A 12,425-nucleotide genomic window follows, 5' to 3' on the forward strand; every position below is an offset into this window, starting at 1 on the left:
CCTTCTTAGCCGTCCGATCCAAATTGACAAATCGGAGAGAGGAGAGAGAACCGGGTTGGACTAAACCCATCAGTTCAATGCTAAGCACCTAAACGTGGCTGAGGCTAGCGTGTGGCGTTGTCCCAGGGAGGGCAATCCATCCACCCTCGAAGACACGTTGTTTTAGCCCGAGCACGCCAAAAACCTCCTCGTTCCGTGCTCTCTCCTTTTTTTTGCCCCTTCTCCTCTCTTCTCTCATTTATTATTTTTATTATAAATATTTATTCTCCGCTCCCCACCCTCCCCCTGCCTTCCTTTCTACCCCCCTCTCTTCGGTCCTCCTCGTTGTTGCTCGATCCCCCTCTTCCTCTCGCCCCAACCCCCAAAACCCCCTCCCCCCTTCACCTCTCCTTCAAATCCACCCTCAGACCGCTCTTCCCTTCCGTTTCTCTGCATAAAGTTCCGTCCTCGTCGTCAGATCCCCCTCGTTCCCTCATTCCCGACGTGATTCGCCGATCAATGCGGGCTCCGGAGCTGTAGGGATGGGCGAGGACGGCCGGCTGTGGCGCTCCGAGATGGCATGCAGGGGGGCGTGCTGAGCGACGCGGGGACAGCGGGCTGGCGGTGCTGGAGATGGCTGCCGACGAGTCCGGGGCGGCGGCGGGGCCGGCGCAGTTGGTGATGGTCAAGCGGGAGCTGCTGGCTGCGTGCATGACATGTCCCCTGTGCCACAAACTCCTCCGCGACGCCACCACCATCACCGAATGCCTTCATACGTGTGAGCGACCCCGATACCCCCCCTTCCCAAGCGTCGTCCTTTCTGTCTCTCTCGCGTTCTCTGGGTTTCGCGATCTCGGTTGTTCGTTTTATTGGATTCTTTTCGACGTGGTTGCCGTTTGGTTCCGGGTTCTTCGATTCCGGTTTTACGTTTTCTTTTTTACACCGCTTTTGTGATGTGAAACTTTTCGTTATTCTTCGATATTGCGATCTGGGTTTTCCTTCGTCTCGCTGGGTTTCTTGAGATTGGAGGCTGGTCTAGCGTCGAAAATGGTTTCAAAGGTGGTTCTTTTATGGTTCGTTTCTTTCCCCTCTGGCGTGAGGCTCTGCAGTCGCATGCATCGTTGATTGTTTCGGCCTCTGTATTGTCTTCTTCCTACTCTGCTGCCATGGTGAGGTAGGAGGAGGTTAGTGGATGTTCACACATGGAGAAAGGTGGTATCTTTATCGGGTTATCAGTGTCATTACTCATTTGACCGCGGCAGAAGCTATCGAGAATAGAGGTGGATTCTTTCGAGTATTTTTCAGTTGAAAGAAGCAGGGAAGCTCCACGCATCCCATGGGTGATTCCATCTGAAATTAAATTTCATCTTGCCGGTGCCTTTTGCTTCTTGCTAATTTAGTACAGAAGTAGCAAACTTTGGGCATCTTTCCTTTTATGATAGAAGTAGACATGAACTCAAAGATATTATTATTCACTGTTGAATGACCTCTTCCATGTACTAGAATTTACTTTGGAATTGCCTTGCCATCCTTATGGCCGAATGTTTGCTCTGTTGGTTGAATCTATGTTCCTCCCTCCTTTGACTCCATCATAAATGCCACTCAATACTTGATAGACTTCTGCTCTCTTCTTCAATTTATATTTCATTCTCCTTTACCATTAAGGAAAAAATATCTCTGTATATAAGCATGGCAAATCTGGTACTTCTCATGAGATTTGTTAAATTATGCGGAAAATCTCTTTAGGTGCGTGCCTGCTTTCTTCTGTTCAGTCGAAGCTGTTTAGTTGTTAATTGTTGATTGATCATGGTGCACGAAGCTTCTATTTGTCATTAATTAGTATATAATTTTTATTGGCTTGGTTATTAGGTTGTCATGCCAGTTGAAGTTGCTTGGTCGTTAGTTCTTGACCAATCAAGATCATGAAGCTAATAATAGTGATTAATTAGTTCATTCGGTAATTGTTGACCAGTCAAGATCTTGAAAATAATAATTGTGATTAATTTATTCATTGGGTTGGTTATAATGCTATCATGCTGGGGGCATACCTTTGTCCTAAAAACCTTAGTTTTAGTTGACGTTTCCTGATGCGAATATAAGTGCATTGCCATCTTCTGCTGAACCTCCTAAACAGTTCATTTCAGCTGCTCCTCAATGAAGACAATGTCCTTGTTCTTTTCTAACTGAGGATACCGCTGAAGGCTAGCAATTACTCTGGGCCATGACATTTTATATGCTTATTATTATGTTTCTTTACACTAACTTATATTTGTATGTTCCAGCTTTGAACCATTTTTTGATAGTAAAATATTCGATGCTTTTTTTTCCTTGCATAGCTTAAAGCAATAAATAAAGTATGTCATTGCTGGACTTCTTTTCTCTTTTTTCATCTTTTTGCAATTTGTATATGCTCAGTGAGTTGGTGATGAAACAAACAGTTTAATGTTTTTACATCATTGTAACAGTTTGCAGGAAGTGTATCCTGGAGAAACTCACCGATGAGGAAGTAGATTGCTGCCCGATATGTAATATTGATCTGGGTTGCACTCCAATGGAGAAGCTCAGGTTATTCTCTTTTATTTAGGATATTTGGATTTTCATTTGTTGTGTTGCTCGGTTAAGTTTGTAACTTTGATTACAATCCCTTACTTGACAGCATCTCGGATGACAGGTTGTGCAATATTATGGCTAAACTATGGAAGATGTTAATGCAATAGAATTTCAAATTATGGAATAAAGAATTATCCCTCGTTAGATTGGATGGAGAGTAGAATGGGAAGACAAGAAAAAAACATAGATAGGAAATATCAGCCATTTCTTCTCTAAGGGCATTAAAATAGAAAGATAGGGATCTTGGTTTCCTAAACCAGAAATGGGTGTGTGTGTAAGAGCAGAAAGCCTAGATTTTGGTAAATTTTTAGTAAAGAAGTGCCCCGGAAGTGAGCTCAAGGTGATTCTAAAGAAACTTCAAAGCAGATTCAGCAATTGAGGTATAAGAATCCAGCTACTTCCAAAAAGAAAAAAGAAGAGAGGTAGTTGCAAAGGTCCAGATTTGTAACTTCATTTCTATGTGATATTAATCTATGTGGGAAAAGAGATACATAGAAGTACATGAAAGTGCAAAAACTAGATTCCTTGACACCAGATTAGTATAAGATAGTAGCCTTTTGAGAAAAAAAAGAAAGAAAAATCAGGGCCTATAAACCCATTCCAGATGCAAATTGTTTGCCACGGGACCATGAATTCCTCTTTGCATCCCAGAAATATGTATGAACTGGTTAGGTATTGCTATTTAAATTATATTTTGAAAATCTTTCTCAACCAAGTTTGTTTGGAGAAAAAAGTTTGATTTAATAATATAATATTCCACATGTAAAAGTCTGTTTTAACTTGTTTATCGTTTTTTCTTTATGTGGACCTAGTGCATTATAATTTCAGGCTGGCTGATTTGTTTGCCTCATATATTTAGTGAAAGTACATTATGTTATATCCTACCAATGCATTGGTCCATCAATAATGCATTTTTATCGTACTATCTTTAACCATGGAGGTTAAGCCATGTCCCATCTTTTTGGAGTTGGCATTTTGCAAGGACAATTATGATTGGACAATATTGTTGGACATCATTGAAAATCTTTGTATGTTAATATCTGTACTTTAGAAAAAGGACAAAATAGCAAGAAAAGAGGGAAATAGAATTATAAAAGAAAGGTAAAGGAGTAGGCAAGATTTTCTACACCAACCCCAATTACCTGGTACAGAGCACATTGCACTGATCAGATAGGATACCCACCGCATGGAAGCTCTTATTATACCATTCTGACACATGGTACTGCTTCTGTATTGCCTCCGGCAGCACACCATGTGTTTAGTACCTTATGGTACTAGCCCAACCTATATCTATAAGCTACCAGTAGGGGTCCGGTATCGAGACTGAAAATGTTCAGTGGAGCAATGCATATTAGCACTTGATCTTGCTGCATCCCACTGTGTTTGCCCTGATAGATACCTCTGCTTTTTAGTGGCCTGAGTAAAAAGCTGAAAATAATCAATATAATCCATTATTGCTATTAGAAATATTAGAGGAGGTGACTAAACTTGAGGTCTTCCAGGGTCATCCTTCCAGGAGCTTCACCATCGAGCCTTCAGTTATGGAGTTTAAATGTGATTCAGTGCTCAGAGTGAAGGCTCCTTAAGCTATTTTCATGCATATAGGAAGTGGTTAAGTGAAAAAACAAAATTAATTCCCCTCAAAACTTCTTTTAATAGGCCTATCATGTGATCATGTGTGGAGCTCAAATCTTTCACAACTTTTTTCTCTCTTTTGATTGCTTGCCAAAGTATTTGCTAAACATACAACAACTTTTTCAATATATGCTGCGTTTTTGTTAAAGGAAAGCACTAGGGCCATATCTTTTCACTGATTAATCCATAATAACAGAGGAACTGATCTGTTTTATATACCACTCCATCAACTCATCCCGAGACCAAATTTGAAGTTCACTTTAGCCTTCTATTGGAGAACTATAGAAGATCTTAGCTATGGTGTCAAACTTTAGTCATTGAATTCTTTTGTCACCACAAGCTCCTTATTTTATATCTATTGTTTAAAAATCTCTTAGAATCCAATAGAACAGCATCATAAATTTTCCAATGGTACCACAGGATATCACCCTAAATATTTCCAAAGCCCTCAATTTCCCATTTATCAACTGTTCTCCTAAATTGGTTGATTTTATAATTCTGTGCCCCTCTGCTGCAAGTACCTAGGACGCCAGCAGTATTACTCTTTCAATCTATAGTTCTCCTTGTTTTCTTGCATGCGAAACCCTAAGTCTAGTGGTTGGAGTAGACACCATCTTTCTCTTTGGTCGTGCTTCATCTGTGCCTATGTTATGCATATTAACTAGCCACTGTGAAAAAGAACTGTGTGAAAATTATTGCTGCTTATCCTTTATTTGCTTTGGGTTTCTTAAAGGGCAGAGCTATAATTTCGAGGAATAGTAAATCTATACTGACATAGGGTTTTGGAGATTATCTTGAAATTGTTGAAGATATAAGTGGTAAATGTGCAGGTCATTTTGATTTCGTAGTACTGAACCTATCTTCTTTTCAACAAAACTTGTTGAAATGATTCCTTGCTTCATTTGAACCACCTTGTGTCTTTCAGCTTTCATTTTGTTGTTGCCAGTGTTCCAACTCAGTTAGATATTTCTTTTATATGGCTTTCCACTTCAGCTTGTTAATTGCATTACTGAACTTGAATATTATGTGATCTTGCGGTAATTGTATGTTGCCTTTGGAGGGATCTGGCTCCTTGTTCTCTCAGTTAAATGACTTTAAAGGCAGAAAGCTTGTGGATGATGTCTAACATTTGTTAGACCGATGCCTTCCTGGCTCCAAATTTAGGAGCATGAAAGTTCTTCATTTTATTGAAGTTGAATGCAACAAAAGAATCTTAAGAGAGTGGTTCCCTCTGATGTTGTTTACATGTAAGTGCTTGACTTGATACTAGAATTTTTTCAGACCTGACCACAATCTCCAAGAAGTGAGGGCAAAGATATTTCCATTCAAAAGAAGAAATGTTAATTCTCCAGAAGTTGTGCCTCCCACTCAATTGCCTGCTAGAAGAAAAGAAAGATCACTTTCTTCTTTGGTGGTAAACACTCCTCGAATAGCAACACAGACAGGTCTGACAGGAAGAAGGACAAAAGCAGCTAGAAGGGCTGCTGCACTGCGTGGATTGGGTCCTGTTATTACTCAGTCTATTAAAAAAGAGGATACCAGTGCTGAAAAGCAAGCAGAAAACTCAAACTCAACTGAGACGTTGAGCAAGATGACTCAAAACAGAAGACAGGTAGAGGGACTACGATCATTGTCTTTTATGGTTCATCACTCTAGCAGATTTAAGTGGATGATACTCTTTATATACTTATTAGTGCTCAGAACTGCCTTTCTATAATTATCTGTCCTGACCCCGTATTTGGTGAACCTTTTTAGACTTTTTCAAAAGCAGAGCCATCTAACCATAGACCTAACAAAGACACAGAGAGTGCTGGAGAGTCCTTGCTGGATAAGAATGAGCTTTGGAAACGGCTGGTTGAAGCTGCAAACAGAACAAAGTCTCCTAAGTCTAGTCCTCGGAGTCCTGTTATGAAGGCAGAGCAAATCAATGGTTTTGATAATGAAGTACAGTTTCATAAAGCAAAGGGTAGGGAACATCCAAATAAATTGAAAACCCATGAGGAGAAAAATGAAAGTATTCCCACGCCTTCAGTGATGGTGAGAGCTAGGAGACTGCAAGGAAATAGCCGAAAAAGGAAAGAGCTAGGAACCTCAACTCAGACGCTACTTGATTCTGCAAGTGCCCAGCGTGAAAGAAGGATAAATCAAGTTTGGTTTTCATTAGTTCCTTCTTTTGACCGGTGAGGAATTTTTCCCTTTTCTGGAAGTTATACTTGTGATTTGTATTCTAAATTATATATTTAAAAGCCTATTCTCTGAGTGTGCAACATGGTTTCAGGGAAGGAGATTCACCATTGCCCCAGATACCTGCAAATTACTTGAGGATCAGGTGAGTTTTTTGCCTCAATATAACTCTAGAACATGCAAATGCCATGATTAACTCTCTTGTTCAAAACGTATCTGATTTTACTTTTTTGGGTCATTTGAATATCCTGCATATATATATGATTCATGATATATGATGCATTCTTTTCAGGATGTTTTTGATGGGACAAAGTCATTTCTGGAAATATTTAAGTTCTTTAAGAAATAGAATAGAGTATTAGCATGAAAGAGTAAATGGTAAGGAAGACAGGGAAAAGATAAAGTAAATTCTTCATGTCTTTTATGCTAAACTGGTGCTGCATACAGCAATTACCTAAGAAAGGGTTAATATGTAACGGATCACATGATCAAAAGTGTACACAGTGCCCTTATTTTCTTCTCAAAAACCATGGCATTCATGGTATTTAGCCCTTTAGTTGCCTAAAACAGCATAGTACTAGAGCAGGTATGGATGTGGAAGCATGCCAGCATAGCTCTCAAAAAAATTCATTGCAAGGAAGCATGTAGGGAAGCAGGTGTGAGGGTGTAAGGAAAGGCTGTGAAAGGGATGCAGTACACTAGGAAAATCAAGTTATTGACTGAGATTAGGCCAAAGGTTTCAAGGGTGTCAATATTGTGTTGTTGGGTTCTTTAAGTCTGTAGATGAAGCTGTTCCTGTTATGTATAGTTATCTATCACGAAGAATCTGTAATGGTGCTTTTCTTACTAGTATTTGTAAAAAATGTTCATTTCATTTGACTTAAGGCATGTTTTAAAATGTTTCTTATTGAATATTATTCAAAATTTAATGAAGCAAATAAATCAAATAATACTTGGGTGACTTCTGCACTTGCTGCATAGGCAGTCACCTGGGTTATGGGCTAGCTCTGTGACCTAGTTTCAGATTGGTGGTTTGATGATTGTGGTAATGGATACAAATTCTGTTAGAAGAGTGAAACAAGGCTAACAAAATATGGAAATGCAGACCTATCATTTTACATTGAGAGGCTCAACTGAGAACCTTACTAATTCAAGTAGCTTAGGCAAACTAATTTGAAAGTCAATACAAAAATGATAATGCTTCAGAAATTAGTAATATAAATAAGATTTTTCTATATCCCTGTATCTGTATCTTGATTATTGAACTGAAAAATAGTATTGTCATATTAGAAATATATTTTTCCAATTTTACAGCAAAACATCTAGTTCTAAAAAATATAAAATAAATCAGGAAAAGAAAATAAAAACTGTTGATTAAGAGCATAGTGCAGCTTCGGATCAGGCAAAAGAGGTTGTTTAGAAGAAGTTGGTGCCACAGGATATAGAGTCCAGAAAACTTTGGGCATGATTTTTTTTTTCTTTTAAATTTTCATCAGCCTCAAAAAATATAATAAAATAAATAAAAGATGCAGCTATCACTTAGCTTTTGATCAAAGGCCAAAAGGAAAAGATTATTTTGTATAAGGGCTTCTTTCTTTTTCTGCAAATAGTTGAAGTTGAAGCAATGTTCATGAGAAGGACAAAGGTGGTGAAAAGGCTTTGCGGAAATGGCAGCTTTAGGAGCAGAGAAGGAAGAGGAAAGCCAAAAAAGGTTAAAACATTCATCTGGGTTAGAAGATGTGCATGGATATTAATCTTAAACTCTCACCTAAATGTTTTCTCCTTGTCAATTTATCTATAATGTTGGGTAAGATTTTGAGTTGGAACTTGTCCAATCAGAGATCATTTTAAAGAAAAGTAATCAAGTGGACTATCCAAGCAGAAACCTTGCAACTTTGCCTAGATCAAGCAATTTCTGAGTTAAATCATGAAGTTTTGAGGCAGTATATTTTGCTTTAAGTTCTTTTCTATGTAAGTGGCAGAAAAGAATAACCCGGTTGAAGTGCAATGATCATGCATTTGTAATGCATTGTATGTCCTATAATTGGTCCCATTCTTCTACCCTTTCACAGGACTCAATGACTATTCGTAGCTATTACTTGACACCAAAGAAGAGTTCGATCCAATGTTTTATTTCTTTCCTAGATGATCCTGATTTGACATTAGAAGTATATTGATTGCTCCCTAATAACCGAATAATTTTTTTTTGTAAATACTGCATATTTGATTTTGTAACGACTCGGGACCTCACTTAAAAAGGATAGCTGGAAGGTATATCTTATATAAGTATCCAAGATCTACCTAGTCCATAGTCGATGTGAGACTAAGTACACACCTGCATGGGTTCTCATATGCTCCTTTTGTTTTAAATCCTGGCATCCTCGTTAGGCTAAAGGTCCAAAATCATTCGGATCTAATTATAAGTACCACAAATTTAATTACAAATACCATAATTAGCTCGTAGTCAGCCCGAATAAGTTCATGTTGTGTCCCCTACTCTATATAGGCCATGGTTGGGTTCGCTCTGATAACATTTGTAATGACCCGTGACCTCATCCAAAAGAGCTAGCCGGAAGATATACTAGAAGATAGCAATGGATCTACTAGAAGATAGCAATTGAAGTCTCTCACAGCATAATAGATTTACTAGAAGATAGCAATGTTCTTTCATTTATGTGATAATTAAGAAAAATGAATGTTAGTCAGGGGAAAGGTTCAATGCTCTCTATGCGAGGGGGGAAAATGTAAAAAAGAAAAGAAAGAAATAAGCAGATGTAAATATTTAATTCAATGGCAAAATCATAATAGACAAAGAGAGGTTCGAAATAAGCTTGTAAAATATGGAAAATCACATAAAGCTTGTTCATTTCGTATGTTGGTTTGAATTTTGTTATTGAGCATAATTTGGTTATGCTCTTCTGCATATTGTATGTTAGTTGTAATAGGTACTATGCTGCTATTACAGGCAGTGGATGCATTTTTGTTACTCATTTAGTGATCTAACCAGGTAAGAAATTAGTTCTCTGCATAGGATGTTTGAAAGAAGTATATTCAGTCACAACAAGGCACTTGTGTTAGGCTATAAGTCTATCAGCGGTGCTGTTGTCTAACTAGCTAGGACATTAGTTCTTCTCTGTGTAGGGCTTTCAAAAGAAGTATTTATAGGAAATAAGCTACTTAGCTACCAGCGATGCTAATTCTAATTAGTTTTTATTTACTGTCTTAAATAACTTTTCTTGTAGATTTACCTAGCTACGTAATATCTGTTGGCATGAATTGTGAAGACAAACCTAGTGCAAACCTACAAAGAATTGTTACTGACGTCGCTCTCTTTAGTTAGCTTGATTGGAAACAAGTGGCATGTTGCTTCATGGTTAATGATCTCTTTTTATTTTTCATTGTTGTCACTGTTGAGATATTAACATTTTACTAATTTTGGTCTTAGGGATGGGAATCTAACTGTTTCTTTCATCCAAAAATACCTTGCAAAGAAGCTTAATATTGCAAGTGAAGCTGAGGTGAGTTTCCGATTTCCTTCCTATATCAATAGACTTTGCTTAGATCTTAGCCTAGTAACATGTAGAAATAAAGAACAAAAACTGGTGTTTTTTGTCAATAGGATGATAGAATTATACTTTGGGTCTACTGAACCTACTTAGATCTTCTTAAAGTAGCAAATAATCTTGGTAATTTTTTATTGATTGTTTTAGAAGCAAATGTAGAATTAGATTATAATGATTCCAAACAAGCACTGTACTTGATATTCTACAAGCTGTTAATTATATCTGGATTTCTTAAAAGGCTTCATGACTAGGGGGAAAAGAAAAAATTACGAGACAAAAGTGACAATCCACAAATAGATGTCTAAAGTACATAAGGTTAGAAATACAACATTTCTTTTTCAATGATTGCATGAGTGAGTTTTTAATATACTGCAACTAGATTTAATCTGTACAAGCGAAAATCCATTTAGGGTTTTTGCTTTATTAAATTATGTTTTCTTTTCATATATTTCTCGAGATTTTATAAGGGTTAAAGAGAGATATAGCTGGTTGGAAATTCATAAACTTTTTAGTTGGCTAGCAATTGGTTTATGAATAGAGTGGTAAGGTTGGCTTACAGAAATTATAGAATTTCCTTGTGTTTTTTGTTCTTCTTTTTCCTTCTTTCATGGGATTTTAATGACATATTGGCCATATATGTGCACCAAGGTTGGTGCTTATGCTAGATTAAAGTTTGATGCATGTTTCAAGCTGTCACTCTACGAGGAAACCAGCTTCCGGACACCAATTTTGATGCCACAGTTTATGCGAAGTATATCAAATTGACTTCATTTTCAACAAAATGACGCCGGTCTCCGTATTCGTTCACTGTAAACTTTTTTGACAATCAATATACTACCTCTTTGCTGGCCTCTTAGGTTAGGTGGCAGGGCACTTTGCTGGACAAAGTCACCAAGTCCAGTATTTTCACATTGATTTAATTGGTTGATGTCGGTTTGAGGGTTGTCATAATTTAAGCTTTTTATGTAGAAGACCATAATTTATATGACCAACTGCATGTTCATTGGACAAGGTGTATTTTTTAGGTTTAATGTTGCCTTCTTCATAGATCTTCTAATATGTGCTTAGAGAACTTTGCATCTCTTATACTACTGTTAGCTTTGTTCAATATGTCAATTATGTTTCTTATTATCCAAAACACAGGCAATTAACCAAGTGTGTCCATGGATTTTATTTCTAGAAGCTAGATGTGAGCGCTTTCTTTTTATATAGATTATCAATTGATTAGTTCCATCACAACGAGTGGCATCACGTATATCATGTTATGAACATGCCTCCACCTCTCTTCTATGGGTGCAAATTTTGTTAAACTAAACCTTCTGTTATCTACAAGATATCCTCTCTTAACATGCCTAGACCTAATTAGTTGCCCATGTTTGCACAGTTATTCTTAGCCATACTCAACACCATATGGCGACAAATAGTTCTTTGATGCATTATCTTGTGCGGTTAAGCTTTGGGGCCATGCTATCTTAACATTGATCAGCACTCTTAGTGCATGAAGTGTGTAATGTAAAACTACAATCGAAGTCAGAGGCTAAGATACTAATGATCATGAGACTTGTATTATTTCAACTGTATTAGCTTCTTTAGCAGAAATAGATAGAAATTCTATGATTTCAAACCGTAGAACATTAAACATGAAATACTGCAGAAACTGATCTGTTCCACTGACTTTGCTTTGTGAAATTGTTCTCTCCGATCAACTTAATTCTTTTGCTCTCCGAGGAAAATAAATTGATTCAGCTTGTGGTCATAGGTGGAAATTACGTGCCGAGGCCAACAAGTGAACCCCAGTCTGACACTGCACAGTTTAGTAGATATGTGGCTCAAGGGTGGATCATCGCAGAGGGTGCAAGCATCCAGTGGCACCTCAGCCAAGGAGTTCGTAATGGTGCTTGCTTATGGTCGTCGCAGGGTTCCTGCTGCATGAATGTGTCACACCAGTGTCTTTCGAATTCTCCAATAAGCCTGTCATATTTTAGCCCTTGTGTAACAGGTGGTTATAGGATTCCTCTCTCTTAGATGAGAAGTGCTGAGCCTGATCTTTCACAGTATGCCTTTTATGTCGTATCGTATCCGTTAGCATATGTTGCGGTGCTTCGTTTCATATGAACATGTCCTTGTATAAGTTTGTACCATTACATTTTTATTTTAGTGACTTGCAAGAGCATTATGTTACTCTTTCCCCATTCCCTCTGCTTTGGTCTGCTCGGTTGGGGTGTTCTCGTTGCTTTTTGGTTCATCACTGATATAATCTGATGAAAGTGAGGAAAGTATGTATTTAAAATATTTATTCAGAACTTTCCCATTCTCTCCTTTTTTTTCTTTTTTTTTTTTTTTGGCTTTCTGAGAAGCATTTGGGAAAAGAAAAGAAAAGAAAAGCAACCAGCGACTGCCATACTATTTGTCGCGGAGGAAATCAGCCCGGCTGACTGGTTATCCGAGTTCAGT

General features: G+C 37.8%; 1 protein-coding gene across 2 annotated transcripts; it reads left to right on the forward strand.

The window, feature by feature from the left end:
- The first annotated feature begins 425 nt into the window (after positions 1-425).
- LOC105055931 (E3 ubiquitin protein ligase DRIP2) lies at positions 426-12,152 on the forward strand. 2 transcript variants are annotated; one of them, XM_010937971.4, is made up of 7 exons: positions 426-757; positions 2,445-2,544; positions 5,506-5,836; positions 5,980-6,404; positions 6,503-6,553; positions 9,854-9,926; positions 11,731-12,152. In XM_010937971.4, the coding sequence occupies exons 1-7, from the start codon at positions 613-615 to the stop codon at positions 11,902-11,904; spliced, it is 1,299 nt and encodes a 432-aa protein (XP_010936273.2). In that variant the 5' UTR covers positions 426-612; the 3' UTR covers positions 11,905-12,152. The 2 variants fall into 2 exon arrangements, with proteins under 2 accessions (XP_010936273.2, XP_073108087.1); XM_073251986.1 differs by lacking the exon at positions 9,854-9,926 and having other exon boundaries at positions 11,731-11,894.
- The last annotated feature ends 273 nt before the right edge of the window (positions 12,153-12,425 follow it).

The sequence above is a fragment of the Elaeis guineensis genome, chromosome 2 (genome assembly GCF_000442705.2).
Source record: "Elaeis guineensis isolate ETL-2024a chromosome 2, EG11, whole genome shotgun sequence".
NCBI lineage: Eukaryota > Viridiplantae > Streptophyta > Magnoliopsida > Arecales > Arecaceae > Elaeis > Elaeis guineensis.

Coding starts and splice junctions, on each gene's coding strand:
- LOC105055931 (XM_010937971.4), top strand. CDS start 613: ATGGCTGCCGACGAGTCCGGGGCGGCGGCGGGGCCGGCGCAGTTGGTG. Junction 5,837..5,979: donor TGACTCAAAACAGAAGACAG/GTAGAGGGACTA, acceptor GAACCTTTTTAG/ACTTTTTCAAAAGCAGAGCC. Junction 9,927..11,730: donor ATATTGCAAGTGAAGCTGAG/GTGAGTTTCCGA, acceptor TTGTGGTCATAG/GTGGAAATTACGTGCCGAGG.